We start from the raw sequence: 17,730 nt of genomic DNA on the forward strand, positions 1-17,730 counted from the left end.
GTTTGAGATTTTTTAATGACGATGATGGTATTAAGGATATCATTTACTATTATCTTCACGGCGAAGAAGCTAAGGTATATGTTGAGTATTATAGTGATGGTGAGGATGAGGATGATGATGAGGATGGTGAGGCTGAGGATGGGGATGAGCAGACCACCATTAAAAGAGGAGAGAACTCACATTGATAGAGATGAACAAACAGTGACATGTTCTGAAAGCTTGGGTGAAGATTTGGGTGAATATTTGGGCGATGAGGACTTCATTGGATTAGAATGGGAAATTGCTTTATCCAGTGAATCGGAAGATGAATATTTTGCTTCAGTAAATTTCCTAAGTGACAGAGATGATGATGAACTCGCACAATCAAGACAAAAGCAAAGGGAATTTCTGAGAAAAAAAACTTGCACCTTCAACAAAGAAGCCTGAGCCAGTAAATGGGGATGGAGTTTCAGCTGAAGGTAATAGAAGTGAAGATGAAGAAAGCTGTGGCGATGAAGTTGCTTGTTCGGAGAATGAGCTTGACAATAATGATGAAGAACGTACTCGTCCAAGAAAAAGTAAGTACCATTGTTATGATCCGATTGTTGATAAACCTATTTTGTCTGTAGGCATGAGATTTGACGATGCCAAACAGTTCAAGGAAGCTATTGTGAAGAACTCCATTAGTGAACAGAGGAGTGTTAAATTCATTAGAAACACAAAGGAATTTGTGAGAGCTAAGTGCTTACAACCCAATTGTCCATGGAAGCTCTATGGCGCGCTGAGTAAGAATGGGTCATTTCAGATTAGGTCCTTGCAAGAGGAATATACTTGTCCAATTATTTTTAACAATAAAAGGATAACAAGTGTGTGGTTATCGAAGCATTTTTTCAACACTATCAAAGCAATGCCCGGGATCAAGAGTCCTCAATTTCAACAATTAGTGAATGAGCAAGTAGGGGTTAATGTGTCAAGGAATCAATGCAAGAGAGCTAAGATGAGGGTGATGAAAATACTGATGGGTGGGTATAAGGAAGAATATGCGCAGGTATGGGACTATGCTGGCAAATGCATGTTTCAAAACCCATCTAGTATGGTGTATGTAGAGGTTGTGGAGAGGCCACTCCCTGATCTTGGGCCTAGATTTGATAGATTTTATGTCTGTTTTGATGCATGCAAACGGGGCTTCTTGGCTGGTTGTAGAAGAGTTATAGGATTTGATGGATGTTTTTTAAAGGGTTTGTGTAAGGGGGAGTTGTTGGCTGTTGTGGGGAGAGATGCTAATAATCAAATGTTTCCAATAGCTTGGGCAGTGGTGAAGATAGAGAACAAGGATATTTGGTCCTGGTTTCTCAAAAATTTAATGGCTGACCTTGAGATAACCGATGGGGGAGGATGGGCATTCATGAGCGACCGACAAAATGTAATTTCATTGTCAATTAATTCACTCATTTTTAATATTAATCATTTACATATTTTTCCTGACTTATATTTATTGGTTTGAATTTTTGTAGGGACTTATTCCTGCATTGGCTGAGTTGATGACACATGCTGAGCATAGAATGTGTGCAAGGCACATATATGCAAACTAGTCAAGGAACTTCAAAGGAGATAGGCTCCAGAAGTAGTTGTGGTAGATAGCAAAGAGTACCAACATGACTGATTTCATATTAGCGAAACAAGGATTGTTGCAGCTAACAAAGAAAGGTTTTGATGCACTCTTCCAAACAACAGCTAAGCATTAGTGTCGGGCCTTCTTCAGCGAAGAGTTCAAATGTGATATCATTGATAACAACCTCAGCGAAGCTTTCAATGGCAGAATTTTAGAGGCCAGGTGCAAACCAATCATCAGCATGCTTGATGATATTCGAGTGATGGTGATGACTAGACTGCATAGACAAAGAGATGAGGCTACGAAATGGACTAGAGCGTGGCCTTAGGATTATGAAGATATTGGATGCAAACATTGCTGCTAGTAGGTTACGCCATCCGGTTTGGAATGGAGATAATGGATATGAGATTATTCAAAATCAGGATAAGTATGTTGTCAACTTTGGATAGAAAAAGTGTTCATGCCGAGCACGTGTAACCGAATGGAATTCCACATGTGCCCATGCAATTTGTGTTATTCAGATGAAGCAAGAAAACCCAGATGATTACCTACATGATTGGTACAAAAAAAACTCATACATTGCTTCATACCAATTCATGATGCAGCCTATCAAAAGCAGCAAATTTTGGGATCCAACAAATCATGAAAGCCCTTTACCTTCGCCGCTGAAGATGCAAATTGGAAGGCCAAAAAAGAAAAGAAGAATGCAGTAGGAAGAGACATTAAGTCAGAGGATGAGTAGGACTGACTCAAAGATGAAATGCTCATATTGCCGCAAGGAACGGCACAATAAGAAAGGTTGTGAGCTGAAAAGGTAGCATCAACATCAAGATGTAATGGCTGAAGGTAGGACAGAAGGCTCTATTGAAGAGCTTCTTGTTGGGCCTAGTGAAGGTAGGACAGAAGGCTCTACAGTAGTGCCTACTAAAGGGCAAACAGAAAGCCCTGCTATAAGGTAAGTATCATATTTACCTTAGTAACTTTACATTTCTTATTCGATAGAGTTTGATGGTTGACCATGTGCACTGACTTCTTTTGTGCTTTTCCTCTATCATGCATTTGTAATTTGATAAGTTTTCTCCATTTGTTTCCACCATAAAAATGAGTAGATGTCTAATTATTCATTGTAGTTGGTCATGATCCTGATATAGTACATTGTTGTAAGGCCTTCTAAAGGGCTAGAAAAAGGCCCTGTTGTAGGCTCAAGTGTAGGGACAGGGACTGGAATAGGTAGGACATCAATAACAACTGAGTCCACCGTTGAGCAAACGAGAAGAAAAAAATTTCATGTAAGTTGTACATCGCTGTGTTTATCTTTTATGAGCTGAATTTTAAATTTGTTATGTGTTTCTCAAGTGAGAAGACGAGCAATTGCACAAGTTGCGAGGCTGCTCTCCCATCTATTGTTGCTGAAAATGATGCACCACAACGAATAAGAAGGATTATTAGAAAAAGATTAAGGCAATATGGTTATGCGATTTACACAGATGAACGAACTGGAATGACTATTTTGAATGTAAGATTTGTAGGCCTCATGCATTTAATTTGTTGTACTTCAATTCATTTTGTTGACAATATCGCTATGTTCTTGTAGCCTGGGAGAACTTCGGAGGTACTTCTCTCTCAAGATGGGCTAACTCAAGAATCAAGAGCGCAACCAAAGAAGAGTGCTCCAAAGAAGAAGACAGTGGGAATAGCTGCAAAACAGCCATCCAAACAGAACCCAGCACCAGTTCCATCTCAACCAACGATTGGGCGCGATAGTGATGATATGGACCAACATATGACACGTGCTAGAACAAGAATAGCCACCGTCAAAAACAAGGAAAATGAGGTGACAGAACGCCCAGTTAAAGAACCTGCACATCCAATTCGAAAAGAGTGCTCGGATTATGAATCAATTCAAAGCCCCAAGACAAAAAGGAGATTAGGGTGTTGTCCATATTGACTGATGGGAGGGTGCTGGACTTTGTCTCTTTTTATGTGGTGCTGCTGATGGGAGGGTGCTGGACATAGTTTATGTTTATTTTTATGTGGTGCTGGACATGCTCACATCTTTTTATGTTTTCTTTTTTTAGGAGGGTGCTAGATATTATATCACTGATGGTAGTTGCTACCTCCATATTGACATTGGTTTTTTTTAAGAAGGTGCTGAACCTTCGGTGATTGGGAGTGAAGTTCATGTTTTTCTTTTCTTTTGTAAACAATCAATCAATATCAATAACAATAGTTGTTTATGTATATTTTGTTGTTGGTGCAATGTTCTTATGAGATTGCTATTATTTTTATATTTAAATGTGTGCATATAGTATTGCTGGTTGAAGTCGTTGATGCGTTGATGCTATCTGTCGGGTTATGGTTGTATGTGCTGGAATAGGATGCAGTTGATGTGTTGATGCTATCTGTGGAGTTCTGGTTATATGTGCTGGAATAAGATGCAGTTTTAGGTGCTGGTGCATCTCGTTGCAGGGCTGTTGTGTTGCAAGTAGATGCACCAGCAAGCCAACTGGTGCAAGAACAAGATGCAGGATGCACCACGACTGGTGCAAGTTTGAAATTGGCACTCAAGCGATCACTATTTACAACTTGTGCAATAGAAGTGATCACTTTGTAATCGCGACTGGCACTTAAATGATTACTTTTATAAAAACTTAGCACTCAAGCGATCACTATTTACAACTTTTGGTACTAAAATGGTCAATCGTTAATTTGCCACCATCCCTTAATTTTGACATGGTTTGCAGTTGCAGCAAACCAGCAAACCAACAAACCATTACAACGATAAAAATGCAGCAACCATTCTATTTGAAACAAAAACTAACCAAAACAAACATTGCCAATACACAACTAAACAATAAAAGGTACTCAGAACTAATGCATTCTAGCTCCAACCTTCCATTTCAGCATAGTTTGCAGTTGCAGCAAACCAACAAACCAGCTTGAAGAGATTTGATGAACATAATAGAAAATGGAAATGAGAGGGAGAAAAATGAAAAACGATGCAGAGAGAAAAAATGTATTATTATTCAATGAGAGCTTGCTTGCATCAAAGAACTTTTCTACTTGTTTACTCTTGGCTCATCAGTTTTTATATCAATTTGGAGGATAACAACATAATGAAAACCAACTAACTAACTGAAAACGAAAACCGAAAGTTTGACTTTACTCGCTTAAAATTGAATACTGATTCCTCAATGTAAACATGCTACACGTGCTATAATCTCTATTGTTGCTTTCTTCATTTTCGTCAGCTTCTTTCCTTCCTCTATTCTCGACATTTTCTTTCCTTGCTCTGTTCTTGACATTACTAGTACTTTGTATAGTTCTCTTAACACAAATCAGAAGGGCAAATAAATAATGCAGCAAGCAAACATTGCATTTCTGAAGTACTTACAATTAATGCATTCCAACTCCAACCTTACATTTCTATCATGGATTACAACAAAACCTTCTGCTTCATACAAAAATGGTAGACATACAAATTTCGACTATAGTAGACATACAAACTTCTTCTCATTACTTAACTTCACATTTGAATAAACTACACAACACTCAATAAAAGTTTCTTTCAATTTTCAGCCTTGAAACCTCCCTCTTCAAATGGTTGACCAGAGATGTTAAACCCTTCATTTGAGCTTGCATTGAATCGACATCCTCCAACTCGTCCATTAACGCAGGTGGAGGTTTATTTCGGCCTTCAAGTAACTCCAGGATCCCCTTTGTCGCTCGATCAAAGAATTTCCTATCAACCCATTTGAAATATTTGCACTTCGAGCCTTCTCTATATCCGCCGCACCCATGGAATCTTCTCTCGGGATTCAACCGAGTCCCAGATGTTCTTCTCGGACTCGATAACCCACAATAACAGTAACATTCACCATCTAATTCACTTTTTTTTATAGGAATGTGAGCCGCTGCTGAAGCTTCTGCCCTCCATTCGCAAGAGCGAGCTGATAACTTTGAGAGAAAATCGAAGTATGCACTAATTGATTGAATTGGGGATTTAAGGTTTTCAATTTCCGATTCTACTCGAATTTGGGGATTTAGGGTTTCTTATTTGGAGGAAAAGATGCTAAACGGTGTCGTTTTGTTGTTTGCATGCTGATTGTATTCTCCAACGATCCACGTCGGCTTCAAATATTAATAAAAAAAATGCCACGTCTGATTTCCGACCAACCATATTTGAGTTGGCACCAAAGTAAGCATTTTTTAAAATTTTTGGCACTTAAGTGATCCGGCGGAAACTTTTGGCACTAAAGTGAGCGTCATACACAACTTATGGCACCATTAGTATACTTATCCCCATAAGTAGAACCTTCCAAGTTTGCTCGTCTTTCAAATGATCTTCAAATCGGAGTATATTCTAATAAGAATAACCAATCATGTGGATGTTGTATCCAGCCATAAGGTCATAAGGTCTTCCAAATCCATACGAATCGAATTTTTGAAGATAATCCGTCATTTGGATAAGTCTTCTTTCTTCATTTGGAAACTGTCAGTGAGAGTAGACTTTGAGTCTTGAGTCTGGCGGTCTTTAGACTTTAACACTTGAGTCTTGAAGTCTTCAGACTAAATTGATGTAAATGTTTTGTCGGCTTCAAAAAAATAAAAGGGTTTTCTCCAAGAGGGAGGAGGGATAAATTGAAGCGACAATGGCTGAATTTCAGTGAATCGTGGCACAAGGCCACCACTTACAATACCCCGTCGCGTATTTAAGTCGTCTGCAAAAGATTATACTCGTCGCTCAATAGGAATTGTGCTTTAAGGCGGCCCACGTGGTTCATCCATTGCGAGGGCTTCACCAACAACACGTGCCCATGGGGAACAAGTCCCCTACTGTAGGTCGACAATCTTGTGATGAGCGCATGCATCACTTCTAGCCGAATTCTGACTTAAAGGCGTTCAGTCATAATCCAGCGCACGGTAATTTCGAGCCACTGGCTTTTTAACCAAGCACGATGATCAATTGTATAAATCAACGGTTCTTCTCATACGGGGTTGAATTATTAGGGTAAAACTAACTAGTCTCTAAGAGAGGACAATTGAAAGCAAGACTCAAGAGAGAATCGAGCCAGAATAGAGTTGCAACAACAAATGGGGGAAGAACAAAGAGAACCCACCTCACCTATCAGGAATGTCGAAGATTTGGTGATGTTAGACGAACTTGGCATTGGTGGTGATGATGCAGACGATGGACGACATGACTTAAGTGAACACCATATTGGTGAGGGAGTTCTTATGTTTGACAAAACTCCTACTCCAGTTTATGACAAACATAGGATGGATAAAACTCCAAATAGTAAGAGGAGAATGAGGAGTCTCTCATTTGGTGTTGCTAGCACTTGCAAAGCCATACAAGAGATGATCAAAACTAAGGCTAGTCAATTTGTGAGTGGTTTTGTCAACTCACAAGTAACATCACCACTTGTAGACCCATTCTCCATATCTACTGTGATTGATATCCTAGTTGCCATGCCTACATTAGAGCATAATCTTTACAACAAAGCAATGGAACGAGCTTGCGTTAGTGCCATGTGAATGGAGGCTTTTGTCAAATCCCCAACTGAAAGAAGATATGGACTTCTACAATGTCTTTAGTAGATGTTAGGAAATGTATCGTGGATTGCATGGAGTTTCATTTGACTATGTGACTTATGTTGTTGGTTGTTATTTTGTTGTTCAAGATATTGACGTTGAGACTTTTGCATTTGTGTGGTAGTTTTGATATGATGGATTGTGTTGAATTTTTATATTTAGTTTGCTTTCACTCTATTACTTACGTTATTGATTTCTATTGTTTTTTTTTTTTTTTTACATATATCTGTATTGATGTTCTTGTATTTGTGTGATGACATATGTGCTATGGAAGATGGATCAAATAGTGTGTCTAATGGAGAGGTAGTAGCAGTTGAACGGTAATTGGATGAGTTTGATATTAACATGATGATAGCATGGTTAGGTCTTATTACTTTAAACATGTTTGTGCACATGAAAGAACCTATTAGGGACAGTAAATTATCAAGACCCGAATGGGTAAGACAAATTGTTTATGGACATTCATATAGGATATATGAAGCGTTCTGGTTAGAGAGACATGCTTTTCTTAACCTATGTGAGCTAATGAGGGCAAGAGGCTGGCTGAAAAATAGTTGATATGTAAGGGTAGACGAATAAGTTGAGATTTTCTTATCTATGGTTGGTCACAAAAACTCCAATAGAGATTTATGTGAGATATTTCAACGTTCGAGAGAAACAATCAGTAAATATTTTACTGTAATATTAAAAGCATTTCTCAAATTATCAAAAGAGATTATCAGGTCGCCTTCCTTTGATATTGTTCTAGAGGAGATTCATATCGATCCTAATCGTAGACGTTACTTCAAGGTATGATTTTTATATCAATTTTACATTATTAAAATATATGTAGCTGATAATATTGTGTAACGCTATACTTTTATAAAATCATAGGGTATTGATGGCACCCATGTTAATGCATCTGTCCCTATATTGCAACAGATTCCATTTAGAGGCAAGAAATGGACTACTACTATGTGCTTGTTCGTTTGATATAAAATTTACTTTCGTATATGCTAGGTAGGAAGGATCTGCCAATGATTGTCGGGTTCTCTTGGTAGCACTCAAGAGTCCTCGACTGCAATTTCCTCGACCACCAACAGGCATTTGCTTTGTCACACAAGCAAGACAATAGCAAGAATGCGATGGCCTTCTCTTCTCTATGCAACTTCGTCCTCTAATTGATTGAATTTTTGGTTATTCATTTAATAGGATAATTGAAATTTAACTTGTAGTGCACGTATCCCAGGTTAATAATCTGTTTTGTAATATGTATATACTTAAATATTTGCATTTTTTACAGATGCATTGTGGTCCGTAAACATCTTAAAAAATCTCTCCGGTGGAAACAATGGAAGTAGGGACAAGCAAGTACTCTTGTATAGTGTTATCGACAACCATTACTAACCAACAAACCTATACTTCTTTCAAACTTCTCCTGGAAACGTCGTCCTACTTGTATAGTGTTATTGACAACCATCACTAAACAACAAACCTATACTTCTTTCGAACTTCTCTTGTAAACGTCATCCTACTTGTATAGTGTCCTTGACAACCATCACTAAACAAAAAGCCTATACTTCTTTCACTAAACAACAAACCTATACTTCTTTCAAACTTCTCCTGTAAACGTCATCCTACTTGTCATCCGGAACTAGCATGAAGAGAGAACTTAAAATGAGTGGGAGAAAGTAGGGAGGGAGTGAGAGTTTCTTTTTTCCCAAAAGAATAATGAGTTCAATTCTTGCACATAAAAGAGATTATTTAAAAATTAGAGAAAGTAACCTATGATTAAGATAGTTTAAGTGGTTTTGGAAGGGGGTTGTCATTGATAATCTAGAAGATGAGTGTGAGCGTGATCCTCACTTCTCAATAGGTAAAAAGAAAGGAGTTAGGGTTGGCAAATGGGTTGGACCGGACAACTCTTAGGCTTTTATGGAAGTGTAAAGTGTTACCAAGATCTCATCCACAAAATCCCACCAGATCGATGATGGAATTGCACTTATGAAAGCATTGAAGTACAAGGAAAATAGATATAACTAGTCATAAAAAAAAAAAAAAAAAAACGCAATATAAAAGAAAAAAAGAAAAGGGGAGGAAAAAAGAGGATAAATTTCTCATAATATTAGTTATTTCTCTGCTAAGCATGTATGAGTCCAAACCCTTTGATTTTGTTCATTGTTGATAAAAAAAAAAAAAAAACAGGTATAATTACCATAACTAGCATCAGAAGATTATATATATTCACGTTTTGAAATATAGGAATCTAACTATTCTTTCAATATAATTCTGTTGCATGAACGACAACTTCTTTACACGTTGTTTAGTCATAATTTTTTTTTTTTTGACATTGGACAAAATGAAAATTTTAATTCAAAATAAATTGAACTTAGTAGTGAATTGGGAAAAAATCAGAAAAAATAAAAATAAAAAATAAAATAGCATATATTAAAAATTATTCATGTCAACACCGGGAGTGCCATGTAGGCCAACCGGCATCCACGTCATCAATATTTGGCCAACATAAATCAAAATGACTAAATTGGTACTAAGTCAAAATGTTTAGAATTAAATTGGCACAACTAAAAAGTTTATGACTAAATTTATTTATTTATTTTTGTCAAAGTTTAGGACTAAATTAACATCAATGTAATAGGTTTACGATTTTTCTAACACTTTTCCCCTTTTCAACATAATGGTTCTTTAGAGGCGTGGGAATGATAGTTGGAAAAATAGAGATGATATAAATTCACATAATGCCTTAGAGACTCTATTACACTGGCCAAAACTAATCCGAATATATTGATGTTAGATAGCCTCAAGGGAAGGGGAGGGTGACGAAAATTCGTATGAAAATTAAGAGAGATTTCGAAATTTTTGTGAGAGGGAGAGTGAGGAAAAATTAGAATTTTCCCCTCAAAATTTCCTTCCCCACCCTTTCTCTAAGCTTCCAAACATAGCGAAAAGCAGAAAGCACCAATGAAAGGGAACGAGGCATTAATGGAGTAAATAAAATTAGGGGGTCCATATGCAGATGATATTTAGATTGGGGCAGCGAAGGTTGCATCTTGAAGATGAGTACTGCCTTGTTCAAAGGCATGATCCGATGTCACAAATTGAGAAGACAGGATGTAACAAGAGCACGAGCCTGCTCTTCAATGAAGGTTTGAGAATGACAAGATGTTTCTCTCAAGTGGGTTAATTTTTTCTTTGAGCACACTTTGAAGAAAATTCAACAAATTGGGTTGAAGAAAGATACAATTCCATCCTTGCAGAGATTCAATAAGATTTTCCCCATACTTTCACATATCTCGAAATCTTATGAAGAAATTACTCGTTTACATGCAACTAAGTTATAATCTATTGGCGTAATCCGGCTTCCGATCATTGACATTCACACACATTCTCTCACTTGTTTGCTAAATGGAGTATTTACCAAAGGAAAGACGAGAAACGAGTGCCTAGTATATTCGGAAACAAAGCTCGTAGAAACGAGATGATGGAAGATTGATTTTGGAAAAATTACTAGAACCCCGAGTATAAAGGCAAGTCACAGTAGATTTTACCAGCCAGAAAAGGGGGATTCTCACATGTCATCATCCATCTTCACAAAATCTAGTGAAATGATGAATCCCTTCCCCGCATGTCGCCAGTTTTGCCAAGCCTAAGTTGCAAAAGAGGGGAGGAGAGTGATGATGAGTGCACGAGCGATGGGGTAACACAAAGCTCCAAAGACATCAAATCAAAACTTTGCACACGAATTTACGTACATGCTTTCCTAAATGCGAAACAACAAACATTTGTTCATCACTTTAAAGACATTCACAAGTCCTCTTGCCCATCTCTCTTTGGAGAGAGAGGGAGAGAAGGAGGGAGAATTTGTAGGGTCGGTTTAAGCTGGGTGGCGCGATTTGATTAATTATGGGGTAGCCCCTTTACCTTCTTCTTTTGGATTCTTTGAGCACACGTCGAAACTATATCTATTTAAGAGACACAGGCTGCAGGCCATATTTTCTCGGTGGGAAGAGAGAGAGAGAGAGAGAGAGAGAGAATGGCGGCATCGACGACCCCTCAAGCTCAAGCGATTCCACCGCAAGCTTCCAGGACGTTGAACCACTGCTTTCATCCCCACCCTCTCCTTGAGATCTACATCAACCGGGAGTTCGAGTGCGATGGTTGCAACGCCCTCGGCCAAGGAAGGCGTTACCGTTGCTCCGGCTGCAACTTCAACCTCCACGAACGCTGCGCCATGTGCCCTCTCACTCTCTCCTCCCACCTCCACCCGAGCCACGCTCGATCTCGTCTACCTGTCCCTCGGTAGGGTCTGCGACCTCTGCCGCAAGGAGGTTTGCGGCCTCTACTACAGGTGCGAGCCGTGCGGGTTCGACATCCACCCGCTGTGCACGGACCTGCCGGTGACGGTGGAGTACGCCATGCACCTCCACCCACTCCTCACACTCAGGTGTGGCGAGCCACGTAAATGTGCGGTCTGTCAGCAGGTGTGTGATTCCTGGCGGTACACCAGCCACTGCAAGGGGTGCCCCGTTGACGTCCATCTGAAGTGCGCGTTGCAAGAGCCAGCGCCGGATCGCCAGACCAGGACTGCTCCGGCGTTTTTGCATCATCATGGAAGCCGCCGGAAGAAGATTTACTTGATCCTGGCCAAGATCGTGGTGAAGGCTACCATCGGCTGCTTTACTGGTGATTTCTCCAGCTAAAAGTTGGCTTTGATCGTATGTATTGCTGTCTCGAGTTATGTTAAGGCTTGACACTAAACTGAATTTCATCAGGTTGGTGATTTCGTAGTTCCGACCAAGGCACCTCTTTCAGGATCTCGTGAAGTCTTCTCCCCACAATAATAATCCGATCAAGGTGCCACGTACCTTATGTTCTACGAAAATCTCCCTCAGCGTCGTTCTTATCCTTCACAGACTCCTTTTGTTCAACTTTTTTGCACATCGTCCAAATACTACGGTCACCTTGCGCATATGTGAATATTTTTCCTGGCATACCATGTGTGGAGTATTTGAGTACAAAACATACCATTCCAGTCCATTTCCTCAAAGTTAGCCATATCTCTGATTGAATGGGAAAGCCCATGTCATTCCCCTGTAAGTTTTTAGAGATTCGGTTAAAGGACACTATGGAAGAGGGAAGAAAGGAAAAGGCCCATTTTTCACGGCAAAGCTTCACAATGCTTCATCAGCAACGGAAAAATACCCAAGCTGGACAAGAAAAGTCCTTGCCTTTTAGTTTCTTTTCAGATGACAGTTTAGCTTCCCTATTTATAAATGAGTCAATGCTCCAGCTCTCACACTGCAGAGTCATAAAATAAGGGTAGTGATGAAAAGGGGTTCATCAAAAGGATGTGAAGGTAAGTCTGTTCAAAGCAATAGATGTCCCTCAAAATGAAATGACTTGTACAGTTGTACTGTCTTAAAAATACAGCTCAAGTCTAAGGAACCTTCATTGCTTTCTCTAATGTGCCTAAAATTTCATATATCATCCCCATTTGTGGATGCCCTGGCGACCCCACAAGAAATTCATGCACAATACCATCTATTTGGATCCAGCTATGCCCTGGCTGCTTCTTGACCCCCCTTTCCCTCATGACCCACCTCAGAACCGAGACATCATCCCATTGCCTGTCAGCTGCAAATGCATTTGCCAACATCACATAACCAGCAGAGTTTTCAGGGTCGACCTGCACAAGCTTTTTCGATACATGCTGAGCTAGTTCTCCCTAGCATGGAGCAGGCAACCCCAAGCAAAGCTCCCCACACAAAGTTATTAGGTTCAAAAGGCATAGAGGCAACAACTTCTAAGGCTTCTTCAATATGACCCACACGTGAAAGGAGATCAATATAAGAGGCATAGTGTTCCAAACTGGGAGAGACTGAAATTCTCATCTGCATCTCTGAAAAGATCCTCTGTCCCTCCTCCAACAAACCTGAGTGGCTGCATGCACATAAAGCTGCAAGAAATGTGCTAGAATCAGGATGCAGACCTAAATCTTGGATGCTGGAAAATAGCCACAATGCCTCTTCTCCTTCACCATTCATTGCAAGGCCCATGATCATAGCATTGAACGAGACAATATCTTTGCATATCATCTGATCAAAAACTTCTTTAGCCCCCTCCAGCCTCCCGCACTTACAATACATGTCTATCAATGCAGTTGCCAGAATTTTGTTTGATTGAAGAATGCCTTTGCTGCCTTCTGACCTCAAATAATTGTGAACCCATTTGCCAAGATCCAAATCACCAACCTGAGAACTAGCAGAAAGGACACTAACCATCGTAACTTCATTAGGCTTTCGGTTGCTATCCTCTATCATTTGGTGGAAAATATGCAGGGCCTCCATAGGACAACATGAGATTCCAAGGAAGCAATCTTCCAACTCCATGATTAGTTATTTCATTGAATCTTTCCCTACACTTATCTATTCTTGCCAATTTTCCATACAAATGTATAAGAACAATATTGATTGAATCACGTTTAATATCATCAAGATTCACATCTTCAACAAATTTCGACAGAATATTAACCCATCTTTCTAAATGGGCGACCTGAATAGTAGAACAAGCCGATAAGACGCTCACGAGGATTTCATCTTCAAGCCTCAAATTCTCCTAGACAATGTCAACAAAAAGTCGCAACGCGTCTTCAGCCCGACCCGACTGAGCATAACCAGAAATCAAAGAACTCCAAGAGACCGAATTCCTCTGGGGACTTTCATCAAACAGCTTACGCGCGGAAACGACATCCATAACGGACTTGGCATAAACAGAGAGAAGGCCGTTACACACGACAGGATCCTCACAAAAACCAGCTTTGAGCACGTGGGTATGAATCTGACCCGCTTGACCGACGCTCGCGCATCGAAAGCACGCCTTGAGAAGGAACGAGAAGGTGAAGTCATTAGGCGAGAGCCGGCGCTGCGTCAAGGCTCTGAACAGGGACCAAGCCTCTGGGAACAAGCCCTCCTCGGCGAAGACCCTTATGATGGCGTTGAAGGGGAAGACGTTGGGGCTCTTCAGATGTTCGAAAACTCTGAACGCGACGTGAGATGGGTATTGGCCGATGAGACGGGTCGCCACCAGATTGTCCTGCTGGGCGTTGAGCCTGAAGACCCGGCCGTGGATTTGAAGGAGATGAGGGCGGGGAACGCGGCCTTGCAAGAGAGTGGAAAGATCGGAAGCACGCACGAGTCGAGCTTCTGCTGCTGCTGCTGCAGAGTGAAGTGAGCGGTAGCTTTTAGGTACGAGGTTGGCTGGAGACTTCGGAATCCCAGAAAACATGTCGGAGACTAGTTAAAGTTCGCATCTTTGAGTCGGAACTAGAAATGGGTTACGAGATTTGGTGTCTGACGAGGGGACATCGAAGTAAGGGCGAACATGGTTATAAGATTGATACTCCAACCTAAAATTAAAATCAGACCGGTGAAAATTAGGTTCCAGATTCAAAGTATGTAGGAGAGGTTTCACATTTCCAACAAGGAGGAACCGTTCGTTTTTTGTTGGAAGAAGTTAGAATTTGAAATCTAGGACCTAAAACAAGTTTTAATGTTTTCCTTGATTCATATCTTCACGCAATTTTATGATATTCTATACCGTTTGATGATAAGTGTATAATCTGAAAGCAGTAATTTGAATTTTTGTTTTATGATTGAGACTTTTACTTTATTAATGTTTATACTTTTCATGTGCCTTTATGAATTAGAATAGTAAGTAGCGATCATTAAATGTTCAATTAATAATATAAATTGAATCTGAATAGATTCTGGAACTTGTGATAGGATAAGCTCTAGACTTTAGAATATGTAAAGTAGGTTCTAAATTCCAAAATATTATAAACATGTTCTAATAAATAGGTTCCAGGTACAAGGAATCCACATCCCATGCCTGTCCCTATAAAAAGCGGTAATTCAACAAATCTAAAGTTACTGCCAGAAGAAAAAGGACAGATAGAAGGTAACAAGAGTCAAATATTAGGATTCATAATCTTCAAAAGTAAGCCCAAAGCACCATATGTTCGAGAATCAATAAGGGAGTTGATACCGTAATAATCACCCTACTTATTAGGAAGCAAGTTATTTACTTATTTATTCACCAAAATTAAATCCGAAATACTTCATTAAGACAGATATTCGAACGAAGCTTTGACTTCATGGACACAGTGTCTTGTGGCAGTTCAAACAGCAATAAGCAGGCTTGACCTTTGGTTATGCCGGTGGAACATTGACGTGAGGAGGCGAACTAACTAAAGAACCAATCAAGACATCATCTTTCTATTCTTTCCCAACGAAAGCAAAAGGGAAGTCACCAACCTATCTTGATAGCCCTAATTCTACCCAACATTTCTTGCTATATAAACTCCAATCCCCCTTCCTCTCAGCTCACCAATTTCAAGTCCTCGAGCCTATCACAACATAAGATCTATTGCCCACTTCCCGATATGGCTTCTCCCTCGAAGAGCTTTGTACTCTTCATCACCCTAATTTTCTCTAGCATGAACATGAGCTTCGGAGCTCGTCATCTGCTACAAGCAACCATGCCATCCATACCAACTCTTCCCACCATACCAACTTTACCGAAACCGGGGTCGCTACCTCCATTGCTTGCCATGCCCACATTGCCTAAGGTCACCATGCCACCCATGCCCACCATGCCAACATTGCCTAAGGTCGCCATGCCACCCATGCCTGCCATCCCAACAACCTTGCCCCAGCCCACACTACCAACGCTTCCCGCCACCCAGCCAACGTTGCCCAAGACTACTTTGCCGCCGCTTCCGAGCCTGCCAACTGTGCCGACTAGCTTGCCACCAATGCCAAGCATCCCTACTTCCCTCCCTAAGATCCCCTCTATTCCTTTCCTCACCCCACCTCCAGCCACAAGCCCCTGAAGATTTTAGTACCATTGATCCATGGGGTGCCTCATGATATTTTTTATTAGAATTTATTACCATGTTTGTTGATTACGAGATGTCACCTAAGATTGTTATTGTTTATGTTGGGTTGCCACGTATTTTCCTATCTCTATTATATGGGGATAAGTACACTATCAATGCCATAAGTTGTGTATGGCGCTCACTTTGGTGCCAAAATTTTCTGTCGGATCACTTTAAGTGTCAAAAAGTTTGAAAAACGCTCACTTTGGTGTCAACTTCGATATGGTTGGTTGGAAATTTAACGTGACACTTTTTTATTAATTTTTGAAGCTGATGTGGCTTGTCGGAGAGTACAATCAGCATCCTAACACCAAAATGACGCCATTTGGTGTCTCATCTAATTCAAAACCCTAAATCTTCAGCCAGTCGTTGTCCTCAACAGCCCCCGCGCTCAGCGACCGTGGCTCTGACCCCGACCCCGACCCCCGACGATGGCCACTCGATAGCCGCAGCTCCGACCCCAACCTTGAGCCCGACCCCGACCCCGACCCCAATCGCGACAATGGCCACTTGGCAGCCGCGGCTCCGACCCCAACCTTGACCCCGACCCCGACCCCGACCCGATCGCGACAATGGCCACTCGGCAGCCGCGACTCCGACCCCAACCCTGACCTCGGCGATGGCCGTTGGCGATCGTGGCTCCGACCCCAACCCCGATGATGGCCACTCGGCGGCTGCAACTTTGACCCCGACCCCAACCCCAACCCCAACCTTGACGACAGCCACTCGGCGGCCAAGTTGAAGGCTATGATCTAGCCGATGCTCGAGGAGGCCACCGACGAGTGCGCCGCCATTGATGTCTCCCTCTCCATCTTCGATCTCCCCGACGAGTGCCTGGCTTGCGTCTTCTAGTACCTAGGCTCTGGCGACTGGGGCTAGTGCTCCCTCATGTGCCGTCGAAGGCGTCCGAACAGCGTCGAGCAATGGCGGCTAAGCGAGCGACGGTGGCCCAACGACGGCGGAGGCCGAGTGACGACGGCCGAGCGACGATGATCGGAAAAAACCCTAATTTCAATCCCCAAATGAGTTAAACGGTGTCGTTTTTGTGATGCCATCCATGTAGGACAGCAAAATGACGTCGTTTTCTTAAGGAGGACCGAAAACAACGTCATTTAAAGGCCTTGTCGATTTTTTTTTTTTTAAAGCCACGTAATCATTTTGGCCGGAATCTTTTGCTGGTGGCACCAAAGTGATCGTTTTTTCTTCAATTTGGTATTTAAGTGATCCAACAGAAACTTTTGACACCAAAGGAAATATGACTCCATCTTGACCGCATATGATATGATTCCAAAGTCATGGATGGCCCATCAGAAATGGCAAGGTCTCTTGACCGTAAGTCATCTTGCCATCTGCATCCCTCCAAGGCAACGGCCATCAGTGCCTAGATCTGATTACCCACGCTTTGGAATATATGGAGTGAGCCCGAACAGTCGAATATATGCTCCTGGTGCGGGTATCACGCACATAACCTGAAGAAAGACAATAATAGAGATACCCAAAACCGAGTTGCTACTTCGAAACATATGGCGAGCTCCCGCTTAGGATTTGGTCATAGCTTAAACGATGATCAACAGACTGTCGAGTTGAATTAGAAAGAATTCAAGTTGGGCTT

At 41.1% G+C, this 17,730-nt stretch overlaps 3 protein-coding genes across 3 annotated transcripts; 1 reads left to right on the forward strand and 2 right to left on the reverse strand.

Moving 5' to 3' along the window:
- The first annotated feature begins 11,208 nt into the window (after positions 1 to 11,208).
- On the forward strand, positions 11,209 to 12,891 carry LOC120295368. Its single transcript, XM_039316427.1, has 2 exons — positions 11,209 to 11,866; positions 11,956 to 12,891. The coding sequence occupies exons 1-2, from the start codon at positions 11,338 to 11,340 to the stop codon at positions 11,961 to 11,963; spliced, it is 537 nt and encodes a 178-aa protein (XP_039172361.1). The 5' UTR covers positions 11,209 to 11,337; the 3' UTR covers positions 11,964 to 12,891.
- LOC120296006 (pentatricopeptide repeat-containing protein At1g08070, chloroplastic-like) lies at positions 12,621 to 13,464 on the reverse strand. The gene is made up of 2 exons (XM_039317650.1): positions 13,012 to 13,464; positions 12,621 to 12,908 (listed from the first exon to the last, which is right to left on the reverse strand). The coding sequence occupies exons 1-2, from the start codon at positions 13,462 to 13,464 to the stop codon at positions 12,621 to 12,623; spliced, it is 741 nt and encodes a 246-aa protein (XP_039173584.1).
- A 334-nt stretch (positions 13,465 to 13,798) lies between these two features.
- On the reverse strand, positions 13,799 to 14,467 carry LOC120296007 (pentatricopeptide repeat-containing protein At4g21065-like). The gene has a single exon (XM_039317651.1). It carries the CDS (start codon positions 14,465 to 14,467, stop codon positions 13,799 to 13,801), a length of 669 nt encoding a protein of 222 aa, XP_039173585.1.
- Positions 14,468 to 17,730: the final 3,263 nt, after the last annotated feature.

This window comes from Eucalyptus grandis, chromosome 7, assembly GCF_016545825.1.
Source record: "Eucalyptus grandis isolate ANBG69807.140 chromosome 7, ASM1654582v1, whole genome shotgun sequence".
Taxonomy (NCBI): domain Eukaryota; kingdom Viridiplantae; phylum Streptophyta; class Magnoliopsida; order Myrtales; family Myrtaceae; genus Eucalyptus; species Eucalyptus grandis.

Excerpts from the sequence above, each read along its gene's own strand:
- LOC120295368 (XM_039316427.1), top strand. The coding sequence starts at position 11,338 with ATGGTTGCAACGCCCTCGGCCAAGGAAGGCGTTACCGTTGCTCCGGCT.
- LOC120296006 (XM_039317650.1), bottom strand. The coding sequence starts at position 13,464 with ATGGTTAGTGTCCTTTCTGCTAGTTCTCAGGTTGGTGATTTGGATCTT. Across the intron at positions 12,909-13,011 it reads ATATTGATCTCCTTTCACGT|GGAGAACTAGCTCAGCATGT; the intron begins GTGGGTCATATT and ends GCTCCATGCTAG.
- LOC120296007 (XM_039317651.1), bottom strand. The coding sequence starts at position 14,467 with ATGTTTTCTGGGATTCCGAAGTCTCCAGCCAACCTCGTACCTAAAAGC.